General features: G+C 38.2%; 1 protein-coding gene across 7 annotated transcripts in view; it reads right to left on the bottom strand.

Annotated features, from left to right (window-relative positions):
- Positions 1-576: 576 nt before the first annotated feature.
- Mtdh (metadherin) overlaps positions 577-27,602 on the bottom strand; it is a 58,174-nt gene continuing 31,148 nt past the window's right edge. For 2 of the 7 annotated variants that reach the window (XM_087555601.1, XM_087555602.1), the window contains 8 exons: positions 26,964-27,200; positions 23,816-23,905; positions 21,409-21,507; positions 13,814-13,938; positions 10,445-10,552; positions 7,634-7,774; positions 4,192-4,348; positions 577-3,518 (listed from right to left, as the gene is read on the bottom strand). In XM_087555601.1, the coding sequence (XP_087411727.1) occupies positions 3,448-3,518; positions 4,192-4,348; positions 7,634-7,774; positions 10,445-10,552; positions 13,814-13,938; positions 21,409-21,507; positions 23,816-23,905; positions 26,964-27,200 (1,028 nt within the window). In that variant the 3' untranslated portion in view covers positions 577-3,447. 7 annotated transcript variants of the gene reach the window in all.

Below are 27,602 nucleotides of genomic sequence, written 5' to 3'. Positions count from 1 at the left end.
GCTAAATCCCCAGCCCCTAGACAACTCTTTCTACCTTTATAAAGGCAGGGTCTCTCTGAACCTGGAACTCAACAATTTGATTAGACAGGCTGCCAGCAAGGCCCAGGGATGTTTCTGACTAACTACATACCAATGAATGCATGCCAAATTCTACTTCAATTCCTTTAACCTAAAAGGACACACCTACTAACTACTATGGTTGTTTCCCATGGAGGACACTATATAAGTGCTCATTCTCTTTCTTTTGACCAACCCTTCACCCACCACCACAGGCCCCAGACAGGGTCTCACTATGTCCCAGAACTCAGTGTGTAGAGTAGTAGCCTCAAACTTTCAGGTATCTGTCTGTCTCTGCCTCCTGAGTGCTGGGATTAAAGCGGTGTATAACCACGCCCAGTTGCACATCGCCGCATTTTCAGAGGTGTTTAACTTCAAATATTGGATTTGTTGCAAAGCCTGAAATGATGGTTTTAACAAAAGGAAAAATAAAACCCATGAACTAAAGGCCTGTTATCTTATTAGACCATGACATATAAGGACAAAGTGCCCACATTCCCACAGAGAATGTAACAAACATTTTAAACAAAACAAAAACAGTATTTTATTTACAACACTCAGTGCATCTTACATGACACATTTTCATTTCCCAAGTCTTTTGAAAGCAATTCCAATTCCAGTTTGTGCAATGAGTTTACAGAAAAACTTTAAAATAGCCATTAGACCTTAAACTTAAATCCTAAATTTTGACATTTCATACTATATTAATAGAGGACTGCTTTTAATTAAGAAAAACTAAACTCTGTAATTAATTACTACCCTCTGGGATCTTTAACTCAAATACAAACTGGATTAGCCTATGAAATAATACCATTAGTTTTAGATAAATTATTCCAACCTCCCCTCCCCAATAAAATGCATGCACAAATTAAACAAGGTAAATTACATTAATGATATTTTATTTCAACTTTCTTTTTGGACTCTCTCAACTGTTTCTCAATTTAGGGTATAAGATAGGGACAATGCAGTTGGAGAACTCTGACATGCCCATGCCCCGCCCCACAACAGAAAGGCTTTTCAGAGAGCCTTTTGGGGAAACAGGTGGCATCAGGGGCCCTCATTCCGGCCAGCAGAGAATACCCAGTCTTCTGTTGCCACTCTCTAATCACCATTACCTAAATCTCAGAGTTTTCTGAGTTGATGGCAGAAACCAGTTCCTCTGATCAGTGACAAGAAATCCCTGCCCTGCCACACAAAGATCTATACAGAGGCAAAGAGCAGTGAATGATTAATTTTCACTCATATACCTGCCTCCTTCACACACACACACACACACACACACACACACACACACACACACACACACACACACACACACACACACTGCCTGGCTCGCAAGCCAGAGAGAAGGCAGGCATAGAGGCCACCTCCACACTGACCCACCCAGTGTCACTCTGCTTCCCCCCATTATATATTCCTCTGCAAAAAGACGGTATTCTTGCTACCTGGTGTAGGTGCCACCTCCTATAAGTGATTGCATCCGGAGACATTGAAGTGAAAAATAAAGTTTCTTATTTGTTCTAGCCCAGAGAATTATAAGGAAAAGGAACAGTGAGGTAGAGTTGAGAGAGTTCAATTAAACTTGTGAGCACTGACCTTTTGGCACACTCTGTAATTACAGACTCCCTATCAACTTCTCCTTGAGACATAGCGTGGCATCCCCTGAGGGAACATGAAGCTCACAGCAGCCATCTGAAGGCTCCATTCCTGGCACATCAGCTATTATTTACCCCAATAGTGAAGCAAATAAAAACAATGCTATCCATTTCTGAATTTATTTAAACAAGTAAGTTAATTTAGAAATCCCATTCAATCAAACAAAACTTCTGACAACATGTAAACATACTGCCATGTTCCTGAAACAGATGTTAACACCCAATAAAAAAAGTTGTTAATCACTTCTGAGGAAAGCTGTCCATTAATAAGGCCAGTCTTCAACAGAACGAAAACCATTTTACATCTTGTAGCTTTCCTAGTTGACAATACTATTAAACTACAGTCAAATATAAGGACAGTATTTAATGGATAGATCAGTACCATTGGTTATAGCTTTTAAACAGGTTCATTCCTGGCGCCACACGAAAACAAGCCGCTCACATCAATAAATCATGGCTTTTTTAAAATTACAATTCACTAAAGTGATGTTAATTATGGTCCTTGTCAAACACGTTTGGTAAAGGCTATTTACAGTGTACATGGCCGAGCATGCACTATTAACAGTTACAGAGAGGCCTGCCACTTTCCTAGGAATCACACAGTGCCTGAAAATGGTGACAGATCATACGTCATTTAAATCAACACAGTTTCAAGCAGAAAATGTTCCTTTTTTTGACCACAATTGCAATAGTTACATGAAAATTCTTATAAAAACATGAATCCCCTTCAAGAAATTGATGCATATTCTACGCACTACAGGAGGTTAAGGCAGTAAAAAAATGTATTCCTGATAACCGGAGGTCTCCACAATGTCAATTAAAGCTGTCTGACTACTTTTCCATTCTCCGTCGTATGCTCAAAAGTTGCGAATTACTTTATTTTTAAGGTAAAAAATTACTAGCAACTAAGAGTTGACACTGGAAAATTGCTAGGGAAAGGAAAAATATTAAGTTGGATTTTGCCTGAAAAGTTTTCAAATCATAAACAAGAGCACTGTTAGTCTCAGTCTTAATGTATCAAACAAATAATATATTTACCTTTCTTAATTTAAAATATACTGTTACTTTGAATAATTCAAGTAATGCAAGACTATCAAAAATAACTTTGTAAGCCATACAGGTGTCTGTCAATTGCATTTTTCAATGTTTTAATTTAGAACTTTTAAAGAACTGTAAACTAAACCAAGACAGTTTAGTTAAATAAATGATAAATGACCTTTTATTTGCACTTGTGATTCTTTTAATACAAATTGCTACAACAAATAGGTAAAGATATGGCAGGTATGCATTTAATCAAAGCACTTTGATTTAAGCATAAAACAGATTCAAATGGTCTAAGGTCGTGCATAAGATCCAAGGACTTGCCTACTGGCTTCTAGGCAGCCTTCTCTCTAATCAGAATCCATTATTCCTCAGCTGCAGATGAAACAGGGCACAATCTGTTGTAAACAGGGAACTGTTGTAAAACCAGGATAATATTCTTAAATTATGATCATTCTCGTTCAATTGCAAAGTCTCTCCCGAGTGTCTTCCAGCACTGTAGTATGTATTGTTGACCTCTTAATTTCATAAATTAACTTTCCTTTGATTCCATTTTATGGTGGTTGTGTTCAGTTTTGTTTTAAAAATTGGTTTAAATTTATATAAAACTCTGTACATGTTCACAAATTATTGCATAAACAGCATAATCTTCAAGACAGTGTTTGTAAACACATGTCCAATTTAGGAAAAAAATTCACGTTTCCCGTCTGGCCTTTTTCTTCTTTTTTATTTGTTTTGGAGATTCCCAATTAGTTTCAGACTTGGCTAAAAGAGAAAAAAGGGGAAGAGAAAAAAATCACAAGGACGATAATCAGTATTTATCAACAATGTAAAAGTAACAACTATGTGCAAGGTAGTGGTGGTGCATGCCTTTAATCCCTGCACTAGGGAGGCAGGTAGATAACTGAGTTCCAGGACAGGCAAGGCATGTCTCAAAACAACAACAGAACAAAAAAATGAAACATAACCCAAAACATGCCCTCAAAACAAAAAGTGACAACAATGAAAAACTATTAATGTTCAAATTTTACTGTTTAAGGTTTCTAGTCTTGGGTATTTTTAAGTTAGCTATTCTCTACCTCCCTTCCTTTCCAACCCAGGGTATTAACTCTATGTAACTGCTGATACTCAACTGGTGGCAACCTACAGAATCTGTTTTTTCTTCTCCATCCCGCTGAAGGAGGGAAAGGAGCAACATGGAGCCCTGGGGACATGTGCAGATCAAAGGGCAAGGGGCCAAGTGAGCAGGCAAGCCCAAGTGGGCTTCTCATCACCCTTGTTGCTTACATTCATGTAGCAGCCTGGCCCTCACAACCCAAGCCTGTGAAGTTACAAGGAAGCACACACTTTTAGAAGGCAGGGCTGCTCTTCTATCCCACCAGATGGCTAAGATCTTATACGATGTAAGAAAAAAAAGCAAGACAAACAAAGCACTTACTCTGTGAGGGAGGCACACTGTTTTGCTTAGCATTTGACTTGGGTTTGTCTGTGTCTTGTAACATCGGTGGCACTTGGGAAGAGCTCTTGTCAGAGTCACCCTTTGATAAAGTAACAGATGGCTCGGCAGAGATAGCAGGTGGAAGAGTCTTGATAGGCTATTTTGGAATAAAACTGGCTCAGAATTTTACATTAATTTCATATAATAAATGAAGCAGTATCCAGAGACTAACAGCAAGCAAAATTAAAATGGCTTCTAATTAGTTTACATGTAGCAACGGAATTCATTTCTGCCCTCTAGAGTCACCACTAAACACGCTATCATCGATACCATCTATGCATACATACAGTTGGAGAGAAAAACTATAAGCTCTGCCTGGTGGCGGTGGCAGCTGCCCTTAACCCCAATACTCCAGAGGCAGAGGGAGGAGACATCTGTGAGTCCTAGGCCAGCCTGGTCTACAGATGGAGTTCCAGGACAGTCAACACTTAAACATATACAGGTCAAAATTAGAAAAATCTAATTTTGAGGGGAAAAGCTTTTTTCAAAAAATCATCTCTACTAACCTGGGCTACCTGGCAGAATGAATATTCCATAGTGGGCTATCCAATTAGTTTGATTATTATGTTGCCTACATTGAAAAAAAAATTAGAATAGCTATTGAATCTCAAGTTAGAGGGAATAATTCCACTTTTTCATTTTCCTGACTCATCAGAAAAATTTAATCAATGTCTGCCAGCTTTGAATTCATCAAAACTGTTAAAAGACAAAAATATTTATTCATTTTTTTTCTCTCCTTTTGGGACTTCAAGTCTCATAACCCAGGCTGGCCTAGGTTGGCTCTGAACTCAGGGCATCCTTGCTGACACACCCTAACCTCCTTAACAACTAAGGATATCGCAAACAGCGGCAGCAGCTTGTGCATCCCACAAGCAGACTGTGGGAATGGTGCTGCTGATTGCACTGACCTGTCTACATCTTCAGATATGGAGTCTAGCAATGAAAGTAACAAGTGTAGGGTAGTGACCAGTCAGGGCAATAGTGAGAACACTTATCCGGAGTGCTTTGGGGCTATGAGAGATGAGTGGACCTTTTCACTGGCCAGCTTCACCTCCACTGTCACTCAGAACAAAGGAGAAGCTGTGTTTCTCTTGCTCCTACTCTTCCTGGCTCTACAGACACAAGAGAAGTGATGTGTGCTCAGCACTCTGTCCTTCTGTAGAGGCACTGACTGGCTATGTGCATGTAGCTCCGTACACTACCTCATGTCTGCAGCTCTACTACATACTTCTCACCTTTCCATTTTATTTTCTCACTTTACTTACATCTACTCATACAAAGGCTCATTTTTATAAGATGACCTCAAGCATAATTTAAATAAAACACCAGAGTGTCAAACTATTCTTTGCAATAATAGTAAGCACCTTTATGTATACTGAGATTAAATCCTTTTACCTCAGAATACTTTTAGGGATTTAAATGTATCGAATCTACCTGTGACTATGACTATCACTGTTTTAGAACAGTGCTGCCACTGTCCCTTCTTTTAGCAGCACTGTTTGTCAAAGCCAGTCTACTACTGTAAAGATTTCATCAGATAAGGTGCTATGGCTTGTCCACTGTTCATAGACCTCAAAAAGAATTTCTGAATGTGTGAGTCAGGCAATTCAGTAAAATGTTATTTTATTTACACCTTTAAGATTTATTTTATTTGTGTTTTGCCTACAAATATGTGTTTCATGTGCTTGGTGCTCAACTGGAGTTACGCACAGTTGTGAGCCACCATGTGGGTGCTGGGACCCAAACCCTGGTCTGCAAGAGCAAAAGGTCTTCCCAACCAGAGCCAACTTTCTAGCCCCTTATTTTAATAAGGCTCAGTGTATAACAACATTATATTTTTGTTTAGAGCCACCATGGCTAAGGCAACTCTTAATAAAATAAAGCATTTGACTGGGTGCTTGCTTCCAGTTTCAGAGTTAGGTATTGTGGTAGGGAGCGTGGGGCGCAGATGGCAGCAAAGCAGTAGCTGAGCCCTACACTCTGATCTACACACAGAAACTAGATCTAGCATGGCATATGAAGCTTCAAAGCCCTCTAGCCCTCTGCTAATGACACACCAATAAGGCCACGCCTTCTAATCCTATCAAAGTTTTTTTTTTTTTTTTAAGATTTATTTATTATATACAAGTACACTGTGGCTGTCTTCAGACACACCAGAAGAGGGCATCGGATCCCATTACAGATGGTTGTGAGCCACCATGTGGTTGCTGGGATTTGAACTCAGGACCTCTGGAAGAGCAGTTAGTGCTCTTAACACTGAGACACCTCTCCAGCCCCCTATCAAAGAGTTTTACTCTCTCATGACTAAAACATTCAAATTTATGAGCCACCCCCCCCATACCACTGCAGGTTACCCAATTAGAAACTATGTTTTTATTTCATGTCACCTTTCATAATTAGTCTTTTTTGACCCATCAATTTTTCCATAGAAGGCATGTGATTAAAAAAATTTGTTGGAGGTGGCTCTGTGGCGCAATGGATAGCGCATTGGACTTCTAGTGACGAAAAAAATTTGTTGGGGACTGGAGAGATGTATCTGAAGACAGCGACAGTGTACTCATACACAAAATAAAGAAATTAAAAAAAAATTGTTGGGGGCTAGAGATGGCTTAGCGGATAAGCTCATGACCACCTGTAATGGGATCTGATGCCCTTTCCTGGTGTGTCTGAACCTTCTGGTGTGAGCTACAGTGTACTCACATACATAAAACAAATAAATAAATCTTTAAAAAATTTTTTTGTCACTGTCAGGTACAAAGGAAGGTACATGGCTAAAATCCAAGTAATTGGGATACGGAGACAGGAGGTTCAGGAATTTATGCCAGCTTTGGCTAGACAGTAAAAAATCAGCCAGTAATATATGAAACCTTGTCTCAAACAATAATAACAAAGCAAAACCAAAACAAACTGAAGCAAAATAATAATAAAAAACTCTAAAAATTACTATCAAAAATGTAAACAAATGTTACATTTTGGGAAACTGAACTGATCACAATAAGGTATATACTTTGGGTCACTGTGGCTGGTAAAAGCACTTTCTCTTTGGTCCTCTATTCTTTAGGAGGAAGCATCATATGGTGATCCCCTTTAGCACTGGGGGGGATCGGTTTTATGATTGATAGTGGGTGCTTGAAACTACAGGTAGTACCTGGAACTTGCTTTGTAGACCAGGTTGCCCTTGAACTCATATCGATCCACCTGCGTCTGCCTTCGGAGTGCTGGGATTAAAGGTGTGAACTGCCATCCGTGGCTTGTTCTAGATTTCGTTTCAGGTTCTCTTTGTGCTTGCCTCATTTCATATGTTTATCATAGTACTTCAGTAAAATATTGATTACTGTATAATTACTAAGGTAACAAAACTTTATTATTCATTAAAAGTTACCTGGCTATTTTTGATGAGTACTTCAACTGGATCACTAGTGCTCATGGTCTTCAGGGAACAAGCTTTCTCCTGTTTTGGACGGGCTTTCGAGGTATTCACTGGAAGCTCTTCTCTAGTGTCCTTTTCTAGGTCTTCTGTGTCCTGCAGAAGAAAGCTGTTTATTATATTAAACTTCTTGATGACTATAATAATTGATTATAGCAATCACTCTTTACTGATTAGAATTGACTTTGTTACTGTCCTGAAGACACCCTAAGGTGTCCAAGCTTATGGCTGTAATCTCAATACTAGGAAGGTCAAGGCAGGAAGATTGCTATAAGTTCAAGGCCAGCTTGAGTTGCAGAGTGAAATCCTGTTCCCTTAAATTATATATCCTAACACACATCCCAGAATGGGAGCCTTTGTGGTCAAAGAGAACTGGAAGAAAATAAACTTAGCATTTAATTTACGAGAGGAAACGAGACTCTAAAAACAGCACTTCATTCAGTGACTTCAAGGAGTAATGTGTTTATATGTACAAATATAAAGGGGGTATAGAGGACGCCAATATGTCATGACATGACTTAAGAAATGTAATGTCAGGGACTAATGTCTTGGTTTGTTTCTTTAGTCCCTTAACTGTAAAAGTTTGAACAGGAAATTTCCAAGGTCCTATCTAAGTTTTAATGTATTCCATTTTCATTGTCTGCATTTTTAAAGTTTTAACAAAATAATCCTAAGTCACATTACATGCTTACATACATAAAGAACACACAGAATGTACTGCACGTCAATGCATGGGAATGCCATTTCTAGTGACTGTTCTAACAACTGCCCAAGATGACTACAAAACTTTCCATCCCAGACACTGAGAATACTCACTTGCTACCAGGCCAGCTTGGATCTGATCCCTAGTACTCACACAGTGGAGAGAACTGACTTCCCAGAAGTTGGTCTCTGACCTCTCTCTACATACATGCTGCGACACACACACATAAATAAATGCCATTAAAAAAAAAGCCTTGGGCTGGAGAGATGGCTCAGCGGTTAAGAGCACTGACTTTTCTCCCAGAGGCCCTGAGTTCAATTCCCAGCAACCACATGGTGGCTCACAACCATCTGTAATGGGATCCGATGCCCTCTTCTGGTGTATCTGAAGACAGCTACAGTGTACTTATATATAATAAATGAATAAATAAATCTTAAAAAAAAAAAAAGCCTCCTTCCAATATTGCTATTCTATAAAATGTGACATGACAGTAGTGAGTTTGAATAGCAACTAAAAATTCTGATGTGAATTTAAGTTCAGCGTGTAGGTTTTTCCCCACTTCTCCAGACAGGGTCTCATAGTGTTGAACTCCTAAGAACTAGGATTAAAAGGTATGGAATACCAAATCCAGCCAGCCACATTTTACTTTTTCTGAGACAGGGTTGCTCGCTGGTGAGCTTGGCTGGACAGTTCCAGGGATTCACATGTCTCTAACCCTGTCTGCCCTTCCCTGCTGAGACCATTATAGGCACACGTCACCATGCCTAGTTTCTTCCTGTGGGTTCTAAGGATTCAAACTCAGGTGTTTGTGTAGCAGGTCCTTCAGCAAATGAACCATTTCCCAACCTCCATTTCGTTTATAAAGAAATGGTCCTCTAGGAAGTCAGAGATTAGGGACAGATTAGAGGTCCAGGCTGGACTCACGGCATGAGGAGTACATGGATCATGTTTTTTCAGGACCACGGAGTCCAACATTTTATCTTTCATCTCCCAAGGCTTTTGTTTTCTACTGTTTTTGAAGATTAGATGGTTAAATAAGTTTAGGAAACCCTGGAACACTTACACTTCACAACCAAGTGGTTTGTGGAAAATGATGTATTATCCTTGACCCCACAGTACTTCAGAGAGTCTCACTGATGCAAAGTGATGTAAGCTCCATCTTGGCGGACTACTTCTGAAGTATACGGAAGGTCATGGTGAGGTTTTTTTTTAAAGATTTATTCATTTATTATATATAAGAACACTGTAGTTGTCTTCAGACACACCAGAAGAGGGCATTGGATCTCTTTACAGATGGTTGTGAGCCACCATGTGGTTGCTGGGAATTGAACTCAGGACCTCTGGAAGAGCAGTCGGTGCTCTTAACCACTGAGCCATCTCTCCAGCCCATGGTGAGTTAACAGTATGGAGAAAGCCAAAAAATGGTGTTGGCAGGTTTGGAGGCAGGAAATAGGTAGGATGTTCCCTGAGGAATGTTAACACTAGAGAGGAGGATTAGAAGACAGGTGGAAAGGAAAATGGAAGCAGACCTAGGTCTGTCCCATCACAGGCTGGTGAAGCTAAAAGAACCTCTGGAATTTGTTTTGTTATGGATGACCTTGTGCTGTCTTTCCCACCTCACCATTTCATAATAAAAATACATCCAATTTGACTTAGCTTTAAAAATATAAATAAATCCTTGGTATTTTTTAGGGTAATACAACTTTTACTATAATAATATAATATAGCAATTCTCTAATGTCCAACTATCACATGTTAAGAACTCTTTGGAGAGGGCAGTAGCCAGGATCATTTGCTGCTTTTGTACTAGAATTGGGTCTGATCACCATCGTGCATGCTGTAGTTCACAACTATCCATAACTTTAGTTCTGGGGGATCTGATGGGTTCTCCTGACCTCTGTGGGTATACATACATACTATATGCAGCCAAGCGCTCACATTTTTATAATTGTTCACATGCTGTCCTTTATCTCTATACACTCTCTTAGTGCTTACACATCATCTTCCCATAACCGCCCACAGTGGGTGCACCATGATGCATGTTCATTGTTCGGGGACTTTACCTGGGTGATAGAGTTATCTTCACCTTGCTTCTTCTTTTTCTTTTTTTTCTTTTTAGATTTTCCAGTTGGAAGAGCTCCTTCTCCTTTTTCCTTATCATCATCTGAATCCTGAGGTTAAAAATATAATACCGAAGTAAAACGAACTGGTTAAGCTTATATTACTCAGAACAATTGTGAAATAATTTCAGTCACTATGTACATTCTTTATCTTCAAAAATATAAATGAAAGGGAGTTGGAGAAATGGCTCAGTGGTTAAGAGCACTGACTGCTCTTCTAGAAGTCCTGAGTTCAATTCCTAGCAACCACATGGTGGCTCACAACCATCTGTAATAAGATCCAATGTCTTCTTCTGGTGTGTCTGAAAATAGTTACAGTGTACTCATATACATAAAATAAATGCTTCTTTAAAAAAATGGGACACTGGTTTAAAAAATATAAATAAGAATAAGCTAATTAACAAAAACTTAATGAAACTTTAAAAACTTATTGTGGTAAATATTAATAAAGATTCACTACCATCCTGGGCTATCTGGCTCTGGTGGGCCACATGGCATCTGTGAGGTATTTTCATCTCAGTCAGCAAAGCCTCTTACCTGCTAAGCTCCTATCTCCATTCCAGGCTGCACTGGCTATTCTCTCTGAGCCTGGCAGCAGCCGCCTTATTGTAACTCTATCACCTAGTTCCCAAGGGGAGTGGTCGCCACGGCAGTTCCATAGAGTCCACCTATCTCGTGGCTCTCTAGCTGCGGACTCTGCTCACATTTCCAGTGTCTGACCACTGTGGTTATAGTCACGACTTGCAGCAACCCGTTAAAATCAAAACTCAATAAGCTTATAATGTATCAATCAGATTTATATCAGTAAATTCAAATTCCACAGAATGTCTGCATAATAAACTCACAACCAATTGATAATGATATAAACTGCTCATGTAGATAAGACATGGATCTGGGTCATCCTTCTCTGCCTTCATCTTGGTTCTTCCCTTTCTTTTCTGCTCTCGGGCCTTAAAAACTGTCCCTGGGCCTCACTTTCTCACTGCCCAATCACAGGTCTTGCCTTACCATGTGCCTGTCTTCACCTGCATAAAGACAACAACCTACAAAAACCTCACTGGCTCCAGCTCTCGCCAGCTTAAGCACTCAGGAGAGTGGGCTCTGCGCCTCGCCTGGGCAATACCCTCCTGTATGAGTTCCACTTGCCTTGGGAACTAGATGATAGAGTTACAATAAGGCGGCTGCTGCCAGGCTCAGAGAGAATAGCCCCCAACCATGACGTAGAGTGGCTCTGGGAACTAGGGTGATGCCTTCCTGTTCCTTGTCCCCTGTACAGGAGAGCTGGCCCTGCACCTCACGTGGGCAACACAGTGGACCTGGCTCTAGAGGTATGGGTGAAGGATGAGAGTTGGAGAGCTGACCCCGCCTCCTGCAATGGATACTGGGCAAACTGGGAGAGCCAGTAGGCTGACTACCTCAGCTACCAACCAGGCTCAGATCAAGGGCTTTGAGTTGGCCCAACTTAAGATCTAGATCATCTGTGAACTGTTGGAGCTTGTGAAAGGGGCAGTTCTGCTGATCAAAGCTACAGGATCTCCACAACACAGGGAAACCACAGGTTATCTAGGAGGAGTCCCGGTGAGGATCCAATATTGATGATGTAACAGAAGCCAGAGATCTAGAACAGAGACCAGTGACTCACTGCAGCAATGAACATTTGCAAGTGGAGATGTGTGGGCAGAGGGGTATACTGTACACAGACACATTATATGCATCCATCTCAAGATGTTTTCTAATGCTCTGGGGTTTTTTTGTTTGTTTGTTTTGTCTAATTTACTTTTTGGGGGAAGGTTGTAAAGGCAGAGGGCAGATATGAGGGAACACAGAGATGAGTGGGATTTGGGTGCATGATGTGAAACTCAAGCAATCAATAAAAACTTGGGAAAAACCTCAGTGGATGGAAACAGGAGGATCAGGACTTTAAGGCCAGCTTGGGCTAGACGAGGCTCTCTCAAAATTGCCCCAAATCAACATTACCAACAACTCTCAAGCTCTCGTTCCCAAAAGGCACCACGACCTTGAAATTTTGTGTATATACAAAGTTTTCTAGAGATTTATATGGATATAAAATTTTGTAGAAATAGACAATATCACTCAGCTCTGCTGAGTATCTATTCATAATTGATTGAATAGAGCTTTAATTCATTCCTTTTTTCTTTTTGCAGTGTTGAGGACTGAACCCAGGGTTTTAAACAAGGGATCTACCACTGAACAGCTGAGCTGCACACACATTCACACCACTCTCTACATCTCAAACTTTATTCTTGACCTTTCTTATTTGCACATATATAACAAAGCAGTGGATGGCAAATTATAGTACCTCTCAAGGCCAACAGTTTCTCCTTCCTGGTATGTGCATGCCCATGTCCCCACATCTGTGTTTGTGTAACTGAGGCCCAGTTGGACGATGGCATGAGGGTCAAAGAGACCTTGACTTCCATCTTAAGAGAGACTCTCTGTATTGTTTACTGCTATGTACACTAGCCCAGTTGGTCAGTGCTTCCTGGGATTCGCTTGTCTCCACCTCCCTCCCAGCTTGGTGAAGGACCACGGGGATGAAAGGTGTGTGCTACCAGGTGTGGCTTCATGTAAGTTCTGGGCACTCAACTCAGGTCCTCATGCTTGTAGGGCCATCTCTTCAGCCCTCCCCACATCTGTTTGTACAAGCAAATTTCATTTTTATATTGTCTAGCCTTACTCGAAGAACACAGGGCTGCATTAGCCCATATGGCTCTTTGGTAGCTAGTCGGCCACATCTGCACTAAAATCTCCACCAACACCTCCCATCCTTCCTCATACTGTGCATCACTGCCATCTCCTGCCTCGCTCCAGTTCTATCTACTTTTTCTCCAGAACCTTGTTTGCTAATACTCCTTTGAAAAGAAAATTATGTATTTTATGTGTATGGATGGGTATTTTGCCTGTTTGTGCAGCAGTTGCTGTGTCTGAGGTGTTGGATACTTTGGGACTGGAGTTACAGATGGCTGTAGGCCACCATGTGGGTGTTGGGAATCAAATCCAGTCCTAAGAGCAGCCAGTATTCTTAATCCTTGAGCCATCTTTCCAAACCCTAATACTAATCTCTTAACTATGAAGCACATGCTCTTCCATAGAGCTACACCCTCAACCCTGATTCCAAAATCTGTAATGAAAATGCTCTAAATTACAGTGCCGATCTTTAGGCCTAAGCACTCTGTTTCTTATGCTGTTCCACACCACCTCCTCCTGAGACTCAATTGTCCCTGCCTCTGTGCCCTAGAATTGTCCTTAGTGTTTTAAACAAGTAATTACCTTTTAATTCCTTGCACATACCTTTTGATCATTAGAAATCGGCTCCTGGGACTTCAGAAGTGAAGCTCTATCTTCATCTACCCAGTTCCCCCACTCTTCTGCTGGTGCATTCCAGTCTGAGCTAGGATCAGCAGAAGACAAACCATCTAAGGGATAACGATTTGAATTAGTGATCTGTCATTCTGCCAGAAGCCAAAATCCAAACACTAAAAATTCTTTATAAGGAATTAAGCTGTATTTTAAATTACTCTTTCCCCTGAGCATATTTTAAGACTTAGGATAAAGTGGAAACATAGTAGCTTTTGTCCACATGTTGCTAAGCACAAGATTTAGCGGAATTTTTAGACACACACAAGACATATTTATTAGTTATTAATGTCATTCTCCTTTGTCAGTTTTCTAAATCTTCATTTTACTTATCTATTTTTAACCTAGCCATATTTTTATAACCAATTTATTTTTTAGGGTACAGAATTAAACTTTATTTAATAACAGTACCAAAATTATATACCCTCATAATACACTTATCCTATCCTTGTAAGCTTTTCAAGATGAGGCTCTTTAGTTTTACCAAATCACAAGCTCTTTCTTTCCTCTTCTAATACCTGCAGCCTAACGTTTTCAGATGATTCAAGTGCCTCTTATCCAGTGACTTTAAAAGCACCCAAATCACCTGCAGGGCTTCATCAGCCTAGTCTCAAACCTATGTTTATCCTAGCATTCTGAATTCCTGTCTTTTAGTCTTGAGGCACTGCCATTTTACTTAGAAAATTGTCATTAGTCAATGTTAGAGGGGAGCACAAACCTCTGCTTCTCTTTGGCTAAGTAGTTTCAGAGGTAACTCTTCCCTCTCCCGCTGCAAACCATTCGTTCCCACACACATTCTTACAGTCAAGTTTTGTTTAAGATGACAGACGTTATACTTTACTTACAAGTGGTCAATAAGTCTTCCTAGCATTGTTTAACTGAAAGAAGTCCAACAATTTCCCATCATTCCCTAATGCTACTAATACCAAAACTAAGTTTTTATTTTCATATGCACTCTATTGCTTCTGGAATTTCTAAGCTGTTCCACTGATCTATTCCTAGGGTAATGCTACACATGATTCAGACAGACATTTTATTAACAAGGATGCCTATCTTACTACTACTTTTTGCTATTTTAATTTTCCCAGGTAAACTTTTTGTTTATAGGAGAGATACTCATAGATCTTCACAAAAGCTTTAATATACATTTGAGAAAACCAAAGAATGATCTGAGAGAATGCTCATAGGAAAACAAACAAACACAAAATAGACAAAATCTTCTACACAGTATTTTCCCAAACTTATGTGAGAAATACATAAATAGTAAGTATATCCTCTCAGGATTGAAAATTCATCTCCTCATGAATAAGTTCCTCAGTAAGCTCTAACTATGTAGTAGAACCAGAGTTAAGTCGGCAAGAGTTATGTGTGCAGGAGCCACTCTTATATGCAGCTAACAGTCTACTCAGTGGAGATATGTAAGCATAATAAAAGAATCACACGTTTTACCACAGGGGACTGTGAAAACAGAAGGATGGGAAGTCCAAAAATAAGCAGAGTTTATAGTAAAAAAAAAATGCAACAAGCGATTACAAGTGTGAAGTATGCAACAAAAGAGTCTTTTCTTCCATCTCAAAATTTATTACCAAGTATCATGAACAGATGAATATTCAGTCAGTACTTTGGAGTATTAATATAGAGGTTAAGAACATGGGCCTCATTGTCAAAATAACCCTTTATCACAACACTGCTTAATTTTTCTTCCTTTTTTCTTTTCAAGACAGGGTTTCTGTGAAGCTCTAGCTGTCCTAGAACTCTGCCTCCAAGTGCACTACCAAGCATGATTTAGTTTCCACTCCCCAACCCTGATTTATTTTTTGGTGCTTGGTGTTTTGCTTGCATGTGTGTCTATGTGAAGATGCTAGATCTGCTAGAACTGGAGTTACAGATAGATGTAAGCTGCCATGTAAGTGCTGGGACTTGAACTGGGGTCCCCTAGAAGAGCAGCCTGTGCTCTTAACTGCTGAGCCACCTCTACAGCCCTCTGACTAAGTTTCTTAATCTTAAGGGGCTCTAGATCAACTTCACGGCATGCTAACAAGATCATAGAAGATACACTTAAAGCAGCAGCTCATAGTAATAGAGTCAGCGTTCAACAAATTGTGGCTGTTGTTTTTACTATCAATGGTGTTTCCACTCCTGCCTTGCTTACTGGAAAAATGACTGCACATTCTTGGGTTATGTCAGAACACAGAGCAATTTGATCTATTGTTAATCAATGCTCAGTACATTGGCTAGGCATTTATAATTAAAACTGATGGATTTTTGAAAAATCTTGGCGAGATACATTTGTTCTTCGTTTTAAATGATAGGGATTCAATCTAGGGCCTTGCCCATTACAGCTACATCCCACCAGATATTTTTGATATATCTTAAATATAGAAATGTATGAGTTATTTTTATAAGCACAAATGGATCCAGTAGATGTTTTCGAGCTGTTTACGTTATACCAAACATTTGTTACCAATATTGTTAGGGGACTTCAACTGTCTGAGCTTCACTGTGAGATTTAAATCTCACTGATGAAAAAGTTTGAAAACTTTATCCATTAGTCTTGTCTCTAAGACTGATTGCCAGAAAAGAAACTATCAAGTAGAGTTTAGACAATTAAATATGCAGCATACTACTAACATATGACCCATTCCTCAATGAATACTATAGTGTGTGTGGGAAGAAATAAAAATCTAGTTTAATACTTAGTGAATTACTTTTCAAAAGGTATAGATGGCTTTCAAGTCTGGAAAACAACTGCACTCTGGTTCACTGTCTGTAAAAACATTAACAGAAGCATAAATCTGTGGTGACTATATAAAATCCTATGCCTTTTTTTGTTTACTGAGTAGAGATTAATTTTTCAAATAACTGGGATCAAACAAAAGCTACTTAACAGTTTAATAACCCAAATCCAAATATTACCCAGAGATTTTCCAATGAATAATGCTCAAGATTCATAGGTTTTACTGTGCTAATAAACGATGTAGTTTTTGCCTGTTTTGGTAGTGACAGTAATTGAACATAGGGCATTGTGCATGCCAGGCAGGAACTCCATGAGCTATATCCCCATTACTAATAAACTTCTTGAATAGTTTTCTTGAAAACAAGTCATACTGTATAGCCTATCGCACTCCCCATCCTCAAGTGCCTAACAGCCCTGGCTGTCCTGGAACTTTCTCTGTAGACCAGGCTAGCTTTAACTCAAACTACCACTGCCTCTGAAATGAAAGACATGCTCCACAACTGCCTGGCTTCATGGTGTACTTTTATCCATTTATTAAATGGGGTAATTTCCCTACCGCAGTATTTTTACAAGTCTGCCAATGCCTTTTAAAAGAGCTACTATATATATAAATATATATATGTATATACATATATATAACATATATATATATATATATATATATACACACTATATATATATGGGTAAGAAATTCATCTCTTCATTTAATCTTGTGGAATGTTTTAGGTTCAAGTACAGCATTGCTGACCTCAATCTGGGGGACAACTATTTTTAGCAGAACTCCTGTAAGCAGTAAGTTTTATAATTTAGTAAAACACAGCTATGTTTGAAAGATATTCTTCAGTGTTTAAAAACAGTATCAATACTCCATTGAATAGCCTTTTGCTCACTTGACCTTCCCTCTTGTTACCAAGTTAATTTGTCCAGCGGCTGCTGTTGCATTTGCTCACAGCAGACCCCATGTTTCAAAGCTTTCATCACAGACTAGAGACCAGTGGCTCCCTAGGAACATTCCAAGCTTCCGGCACCAGATTTGGGACTATTGAAGCATCCTATCCTATGGACTAAGTGTTGCCCTACAATTAGAGGTCGCAGTAATGGGACTATTGATTCTAACTTGTGGCAAGATGATACTAAAACCAACCATAATATACTTTATAATTCATTCTATAAATTTAAGAATAATAATTAATGAGTACAATTATTCATTGAGTTAAAAAAAAAAAGACGTTAAAGATGATATACATACACCAAAATAAAATTCAGAGGAAATAAGCTAAAAAGAAATTATGGATGTAGAAGACTGCCAATATGGCACAGAAAACTTAAAAGATGTTATTCTTGATATGTATTCAGTATAAAAATTTTCTTACAATAGTATCTTGTTCAGGTTGCCCTTGAATTTAATACTGATTATAATCAAGAAAAGATTTTGAATGCCTGATCCTTCTGCTTCTTCCTTCCAAGTGCTATTACCTCCCAAATACTAGGATTTCACTCATTTATCTCTACATGTAGCTTTCCAAAAATACATTTTTTTTTTGAGTCCTACAGGAGTAGGACTTTTTTGAGTAGACCTGGCTGTCCTGGAACACATACTATTGATCAGGCTGGCCTGGATGTTAGAGATCCACCTACCCCTGCCCGAGTGCTGGGTTTAAGGGTGTGTGCTACGCATGTGTGCCATGCCCATGGAAGCCAGAAGAGGGTATGAGATCCTATGGAGCTAGAGTTTCAGAGAGTTATGAGCCATTATGTGTGTGCTGGGACTGAACCCAAGTCTCCTTTATGAGCAGAAAGTGCTTTTAGACCCTGAGCAACCTTGTTAGACCCACCAGGACCACCCCTCCCAATAAGATTGTTTATGTATGTGGAAATGAGAGGACAACTTGTGGGAATTGGTTCTTTGCTATCATGTGGGTTTGCAACTCAGGTTGCAAGACTTGAAGGCAAGTGCTCTTACCCACTAAACTACCTTGCCAGACCACACCTGGCTTTAAGCATCTAGAATCTTACCAACACACTTTTTAAAAAAAGATTTATTTATCATATATAAGTACACTGTAGCTGTCTTCAGACACACCAGAAGAGGGCATCAGATCTCATTACAGATGGTTGTGAGCCACCATGTGGTTACTGGGAATTGAACTCAGGACCTCTGGAAGAGCAGTCAAGTGCTCTTAACCACTGAGCCATCTCTCTAGTTCAACACACTTTTATATGTAATTTTTCTTTCTCAAACTATTTCTTTAGCTGCCAATGATTGTTTTTCATATTTAAAAGTCTTTCATACAGGTAAGGTAAAAATTTTCCGTAGGAAACTTGTGGCTGCTAGTTCAGTGTTAACTCTTTAACTCTTAGCAGCCCAGATCCATTTCTTTTTTTGGTTCTTTTTTTCGGAGCTGGGGACCGAACCCAGGGCCTTGCGCTTCCTAGGCAAGCGCTCTACCACTGAGCTAAATCCCCAACCCCCAGATCCATTTCTTATTGGGGCTCTCCTGTAATCACTCCCTAGCTCTGTAGTGTAGAGACAGAGTTATTTTTCCCTAGAGCAGCATAGATTATTTTGATTTTAAAACCCATGCTTTTGCATCCTCATACACGCCAACACATTATAATTTAATTTTTCTCAAAAGTATTCAGAGTACACAGAAATTATTTGTTCTACTTTACAGTTCAATACAGATGCTCTATTCTAAACCCAGGACTAGAACTAAACTTTCCAAGCAAGTACCCTTAGTTGGGAATTGTGGTACAAACCTGTAATCCATCCCAGACCTCAAGGACTGAGAATCTGATGCCAACTGGGCCACAAATTGAGACATCAACACAACACAGCAAAATAAATGCCTTTTTCTGTTTTTCAAGATAGGGTTTCTCTGTGTAGTCAGTCCTGGCTGTCCTGGAACTCACTTGGTAGACCAGGCTAGCCTTGAACTCAGAGATCTTCCTGCCTCTGCTGCCAAAGTGCTGAGATTAAAGGTGTGCACCCCTTCTCCTGACATATAAACAGAGTAAGACAGTCTTGATCACATCTTTTTCATCTTTGGACATGGGCCTCTCTAATCGCCTTTCTAACCCCATCTCAATCTTTAAGGACTCTGCTTGATTTACTGTGTTACAAGCTTGCTTTCATGATTATACTAGTAATATAATAATTACTATGATTATAAAATAAATATACCTACTTTTATCTTATTTTTCCATTTATTTATTTTTACATGTACTGGCATTTTGCTTACATATGAGGATGTCAGATCCCCTAGAACTGGAGTTACAGACAGTTGTAAGCTGCCCTTGACAACTGGCTGAGCCATCTCTCCAGCCCCATGATTATTATTTTTACTGTACTGTAACAAGCAGGAGTTAATGAAAACAAGTGGTACAAGACCAGCAAGGTTTGAATTTCATCTTTTTCCATTTAACTAGCCTGTAGAAAGTTACAACTTTTTTGTTTCAATTTCTTTATCTGAAAAGTGTGAGGAAAAACAGTGTGAAGTACTGAGTGAGAAGACTGGGGCCAGTCCTGGGCAGATACACTTTCATCATCATCATCATCACTACTACTAAATCATTAACTTTATCATACATTACATTAAACACTCTACAAAGAACTGCACGCACTAGCTGGGGACTGTGGTGTTTGCCTTTAATCCCAGTATAGGAAGCATAGTAAGGAGATGGATTACTGAGTTCTAGACTAGCAAGAGTTATTTAGCTAGACCCTCTGCCCCCAAGTACTATATACATATATGAGAGTTATCAAGTCTTTCTTTCAGGAGGTTTTGACTCAAAACCAAACCAAACCTATTAAAATAAAGTCAAAGAGAAAAAAGTAACATCCAGAAGACAATTTTATAAAATTATTTAAAAGATTTTATACAAAAACATTAAATCTATACTTTCTTTTCTAAAATAGGGACTAAAATGATGGAATATATACAAGGTAGGAAAGAATGTGACATAAAAATTCAGAGGAGTTGGGGATTTAGCTCAGTGGTAGAGCGCTTGCCTAGGAAGTGCAAGGCCCTGGGTTCGGTCCCCAGCTCCGAAAAAAAGAACCAAAAAAAAAAAAAAAAAAAAATTCAGAGGAAAGAATAAATTCTGAAATTTGGAGAGTTTTAGGGGGTAGAGGAACCTTGTAAGTTTGTAATTTTAAACAAAAATAGTACGCTTTTTCAATATGGAGACAATTTTCTTTTTTCTTTTCTTACTTTTATTTTGAGCCAGGGTCTTATATGTAGCCCTGTCAGATTGGAACTCCTACACAAACCAGACTGGCCTTGAATTCAGAGATCAGCCTTGCCTCTGCTTCCTGGCATAATGGGTGCCACAATGCCCAGGTTACACACACACTCTCCCTTACACTCTTTCTAAAATTCTTTCAAACATATTTTTATTGGAAATTGGGCTATGAAAGTGGTTGTCAACTAGCACAAAAATGTGCATACATCATGATTAACTCAAAGCCACTACTACAGAATTTATTTCTTCTTTTATACTAAAACCAGAGAAATAAAACTATTTTAACAGAAAAAAAAAAAAACTAAAAAAGTTAGTCCTACAAAACTAGGATAAAACTAACACTGCCTCAGTCATTAGGGAAAGTTGGTTTTAATTTCATTAAGTATTCAGGATCAAGTTCCAAGTAGTACACAGTTGGTGTTAAATTATATTACTATGACCTTTAAAGGGGAGAAATTAGGATTAAAATTAAGACATAAAGCATAAATTCAGGATACTAAAAAGAAAATTCTGAGAGAAGTAACTGAAAAGATTTAAAAGGACATACTTAACCCAGACCATTCATCATCGATATGGGGCTGATTACGGCTACCATCCCACTGATAATCAGAAGTGGTAGACTGAGAAACTGGCTCAGCAGTAGATCCTTAAATGAAAAACGAATGCAATAAAATTAAAAATGGAACTTCCTAAGGCTGCTTCATAACAAAAGTTCTAACTTTTCACATGGACTCTATTTTTTATTTTTCCTAAAAGGAAAATTTAGACATAACAAAAGAAAAAGTAAAATAGAGGGCAATTTTAAATTGAGTCTGATAATAGCTAGATCTAATTCAACACCACCACCATTCCATTCAATTAGAATCTGACTTGTTATCTGCAAATTTCAAAATGTTGAAAAAAGTTTCATTTTTCCCCTTTAAGATAAACAAACAACAAATCTTGCTAGATCTCCAGGGTATGCATATATCCTTACAACTCAGAAAAACATTAGAAAATGTTTGAGTTAGCTGAACTTTTAGGCCACAGAAAGTTAAAGAAAGAAAATTAACCAGAGAGTTGAGGCAGAGAAAAGTAAGAGAAATAAGGGTTGCTGCAAGTTTAGAGGGTTAACATTTAGATGCATAAATTTACAAAAAAAAAAAGAGCATTTTCTAAGTTTACTTGTTTGAAAAGGAGGGATAAGTGTGGGGTTACAAGGTTTCCTAGGAACCTGATGAAAGCGGTGGCGGCCCAATGTCCAGAACTTTTTATGCAAATATCTAAAAATAGTTTTGGGGCATAAAAGTCCATGAAAGTAAGGTCAAACACATTGCTCTATGGCTACAATGCAAATTAAAGCATTCTATCATGTGCACAGAGACACACACATTATACACACTAGACCTTCTGAATCCAAATTTCATGTGTTAAGAGTTCTTAGGTGACTCCGATAGTCACTTAGATTCAGAGCCACTGACACGAAAAACTAGGTGGTCAGTATAAATAAAACTAACAATCACTTCATTCCCTCATAGTCTTGGCAAATTTCTACATTTCCACTTAGTTATGAAGATGAGATTGATAGCATTTCACTAATGATTACTATCTAATTATATACTCAAAATGTTATCTATTTTAATGTAAACTTTAGCAGATCACCCTATGAATGTGATAATTAGTGTATTAGCCACTTAGGTTGTATAACCATAGCTTCATCGTTCAGTGGCTCCTACTGCACCTCTGAAGCCTGTGTTGTACAGTCCTCAAATGTAGGGAAGCAGCTCCCTTGCCCTTCTGGAAACGGAGTGTGGTCAACAAGACCAGTGGAGCAAACTGCATCTTACAGGTCAACTCCACCATAATTGGTCCATTAACCAAGAAGAATTTCATATTTTCAAACGGTTGAAGAAAAGTTCAAATGAATAGTGTTTTGAAGTCAGTATCTTTGAAGTCAATGTCTTTGATCTTCGATTTCTGTGTTATCATGGCAGAACTGAATTGACTGTTGTGGCAGCGACAATGTGGTCCACAAAACCTAAACTATTTATTATTTGCTTTTACAGAAAGTCTGCTAGCATCCATTCTAGGCTACTGTTCCAGACTTCATGAAATAACATTAGTAAATGAAGGAAGCTTTGTGAATCAAGTAGTATAAATCAAAGTGCCTCCCTACTTATGTATCATTTGATAAATATATGTAGCTTCTGTTGAGTAATGAAAGACCTATGTATTTAAGTGATGTTGGATTGACAGTTTACAATGTATACTCTACAGGTAATTAAAATTTACAATGTATCAACAGGTAATTAAAAGAGTTATTGTGTATATGTATGTAAGAGAGGCTTATCTATAAATTCATAACAAGTAAAAGTGAATAGAAATATGCTAAATTCAACCAGAAGTTTGGCAAAGTATACTAGTAACAAGAGCATGTCCTAACCCAGCAGTTCTCAATCTGTAGGTCACGACCCCTTTCACAAAGATCACCTAAGACCACCAGAAAACACAGATATTTACATTATGATTCATAACAGTAGCAAAATTACAGTCATATGAAGTAGCAATGAAGATAATCTTATGGTTGGGGGTCATCACAATATGAACTGTATTTAAGGGTTGTAGCATTAGGAAGGTTAAGAACTACTGTCCTAACCTAAACTGCCAGTGGTACACTACAGAATCTAAGCCACTGGCACATAGGGACTTAGATGTCCCTTATAACTTAAAGACCTTTGGTATTACATATATTATGTTGATAGCAATATATGATGCTATTCAATTTTCTTTTTTTCTTTTCTTTTCTTTTCTTTTTTTTTTTTTTGGAGCTGAGGACCGAACCCAGGGCCTTGCGCGTGCTAGGCAAGGGCTCTACCACTGAGCTAAATCCCCAACCCCGCTATTCAATTTTCTAAGTAACAAGTGCTACAACAAAAATGTTTTGGTTAACTCAACGAAAGACTGTTTTCACATACCAGAGACAGCAGAGTTAAGTGTGAGAGATGCAAAAGAAGCAGAGTTCTGTTGAGAGGCACTCACTCCCCTAGCCACACTAGACCAAGCAGCTGGCAAAATAAAGAACGTCACTTGCAACCTTCAATTTGCAAAGAACTTGAAAGATGTACAGAATTAAAACTATGATAGCAATATTTAAAGATTATATTAAAAAATGAGAACCAAAAATATAGCAATAGCTATTATTTACTGAGTGTCTACCATGTGGATGGCTCTTTTATACATTGAGTTCTAATCCTTACAGCATCTCTTCTAGGCCATTTTAGAGCTAGCAAATCATTTGCTAGTACTTAGAAAACTGCTTGGGTATAACAGTTTCCAAGCCTATTCGTTCCACTATACAATCATTTCTATCATAATTTAAGCAAGTCTTTACGCTTGGCGCCTGATATTCACTACAATCAATTCTCACAATTACTTAATATGAGGTTCATTCAGGCTATATAACTAAATGTCCATAAACTCCTAATAGGTCTGTCTGAACTAGTCTATTTTCATTCTACTAAACCATGTATCTTTAAAATATTTTCAATGTATTTCTCTGAAAACAGACTGACACTCTGGTCAACAGTAGGCTACATACACATGTAGCCTATGAGACTTTCTTACCTACGGACATCTTGGGTTCTTAGTGTGCAAGTACATGCCATGATGCCTACACAACGACAAACTACCTAGCAAGCATTTTTTCAGGTGGCTTGTTATTCGACACGACTGTCCTCTAACGAGCACACACACCTCCGCAGTGACCCTTCACTAACCTAACATAGTTCTCTTTCAATTTCAACAAAATTTTAGATCTAGCTAGGAAAGCCCACCTATCTAATTGGCTGCTTAATTTTATCTGTAATGATATTAACCAAATACTACCTAAATCCACATTTTAATAGTGAAACTACATAGCTTCTACAAGTAAACTAGAAATATATTAAACGTCAGTGTTCCTAACATTATTCCATAAAACCTGATCATTTCTTTTACTAAGGATACTTTTACTATGGCAATTTTGCTCTTTCTGTTGAAAATGATGATAGGAATTTTAGAGATTATCTTTGTAGACAGATATTTGTATTTCTAGACAGTTTTTGGATATTACAAGTGAGGAGAGTAACTTGAAACAGAATTAGTGAATGAATCACAGTTTGCTTGTTGAGAGATTAGTCTTTTAAAAAGGATGAAAGATAATAGCTAAGGAAGACATTGTAGGGTTTTTCTTTTGTTTTTACTTACCAACTAAAAACTTCCTAGTAAACTAAGTTTTGAGAATTACCTGCCGTAAGTACAACAGAAAAACCTGCATGTTCAAGTGTGGCACGGTAGCTCCCAACTGGATTTTGATTTAGAAGGCAGACTGGATTGTCCAAGAATTCCAAGCCAGCCTGGTAAACAGTTTTCTAGGGCTATATAGTGACTCTGATGAAATAAAAACAAAACTCCCCAAAATAAAGAAAAAATTTTGTTTATTTACTATGAGAAATTATAATTCAATTTTAAGAAGCCCAAAAAGAAGCATAAGGCCATTAGACAAATGGCAAAGAACACTGAATAAAAAAATTGGTGAAAGATGTAGAAATGATCAATTAATTCATGGAAAAAACCTAACTGCATCAGTGATTTAAAAGTCAGGCAAAATTATTTATGCATTTATGCTTATCAAAATAGAAGACAAAAAAAAAAAGTTCAACCTCAGTAAGAATATGATAGACAGGGCTGGAGAGATGGCTCAGAGATTAAGAGCACTGGCTGCTCTTCCAGAGGTTCTGAGTTCAAATCCCAGCAACCACATGGTGACTCACAATTATCTATAATCTGATCTGATGCCCTTTTCTGGTGTGTCTGAAGACAGCTACAGTGTACTTATATACAATAAATAAATCTTAAAAAAACAAAAAGAAAAGAACATTGAAGATGAAGTATGAGAGTAAATGACAATACAATAAATACATTCATGTTCACTTTAACCCAAGCTATTCCCAAGAATCTATCCTAAAAAATACACTAAACATAACATTACCTTTTAAAACTTTTGTTTTTAAAAAGTCAGATACAGAAACAGGTAAGTAAATTATATTTAAATAACATAGCATACAATGCCATTAGGCAAACATGCTTATAAGACATGCTTATCAATTTGGGGATGGGGAAAAACATAAAAATGCATATTCAATTTAGTTTAATGTAAAAACCAAAAATTATACACAACGAAGAAGAAAAATACAAAAACTGGAGCTGTCACTGGGTGGTGTGATAATATATTTCCCCTTATTTGCAATTTTCCATATTTAGTAAAGATTTTTTCTATAATGTATAAGTACATTTTGCTTAAAAGAGAATGCCTTTCAGTAGAAACAAACTGCTCAACTACTAATTTTTACCATTAAAATTCAGATAAAAATTATAATAGGTATTTATAGACTATAATAAAATGGATGCTATAAACTTTTTTAGTACTTTTATTTACTATTTTTATTTAGACTCAAGCTGCAAAAATCTATCATGTCTACTCATGCATTACATTTATAACATCACTAAGAATATACAATTACAGGCTGGAGAGATGGCTCAGCAGTTAAGAGCACACTGACTGCTCTTCCAGAGGTCTTGAGTTCAATTCTTAGTAGCTACATGGTGGTGCACAACTACCACCCTCTTCAGGTGTGTCTGGAGACAGGTATACACGTGTACGTACACACACACACACACACACACACACACACACACACACACACACACACACACAGAGTTAGTCATCATACTGATGAGCAAATGTGATAGAGAAAGTGAAAGCACTACACAGAAGGTAAGTAATGTTAGTCATGTTAGTTGCTCTATTCTGTGCAGAGGATCTGAGATACTACTTCTGCATGGCAGGACTAGTATTTCTTAGTGTCTGTCTGTCTTTCTGATTTTTTAAAAACATTATCTTGTGTAGCCCAAGCTATACTCTAACTCCTGGTCCTCAAGCCTGGGATTGCAGGAATGCACTACTATGCCCAGTTTAGGAATATTTCTACTAATGGCTTGCTTTCCTTTACGAGACCTGAAAAATTCAAACTGTATCAGATTACCAATTTTAAGTGAATTAAATTTTTTTCTAAAAGTTCTTACCAATGCCAGAAAATATTGAGCGATCACTCCAATTCCTTCCCCAGTCTTTCCCATTTGCATTAGTATCACCAGGGTCTTGAGTCCAAGCAGACTGCTCTGTTTTTCTCTTGCCTGCAGAAGCAGGTGGGACAGAGTTCCACTTCTCCTCACCTGCACTCAATTGTGAGGAGAGTTTTACAGACTTTTCACTCCAGCCTCCTCCATTGACAGTAATATTTTCATTCAACCCTGAAGAAACTTAAAGAAAAGAAAGTAAAGATTAAAAACAGATATGTGATGTCTTGTTAAAAATGTGGTATTTTTGCATTTCTAGGATAGCTCAGCTTATCAGTACTTAGAACTTTTTCCTTCCCTCTAAGTGTTCTTTAAGTAGCCTGAGTATAAAAAGGTAAGCCATGCTATTCTGACATGGTTTTAAAGTTTGTTTCACAGGGTCTCACTATGTATCTTACATTAGTCTTATGGTTCTCCTACCTCTGCCTCAATATGCTGGGATTACAAGCATGCACCACAATGCCTGGCTAACGGATTCCTTAACTTAAAAATCAACAAAAGGTTTAAAATGTAACATGCATACTAGTGATGTTCTCAATGGCAAAATGACAAACTGAAAACACATATCTAATATATTCTGAATAC

This window comes from Rattus norvegicus, chromosome 7 (genome assembly GCF_021556685.1).
Source record: "Rattus norvegicus strain SHRSP/BbbUtx chromosome 7, alternate assembly SHRSP_T2T, whole genome shotgun sequence".
Lineage (NCBI taxonomy): Eukaryota > Metazoa > Chordata > Mammalia > Rodentia > Muridae > Rattus > Rattus norvegicus.
Note: the sequence above shows the minus strand (reverse complement) of the source record. Positions and strands in the feature narration are given on the sequence as shown.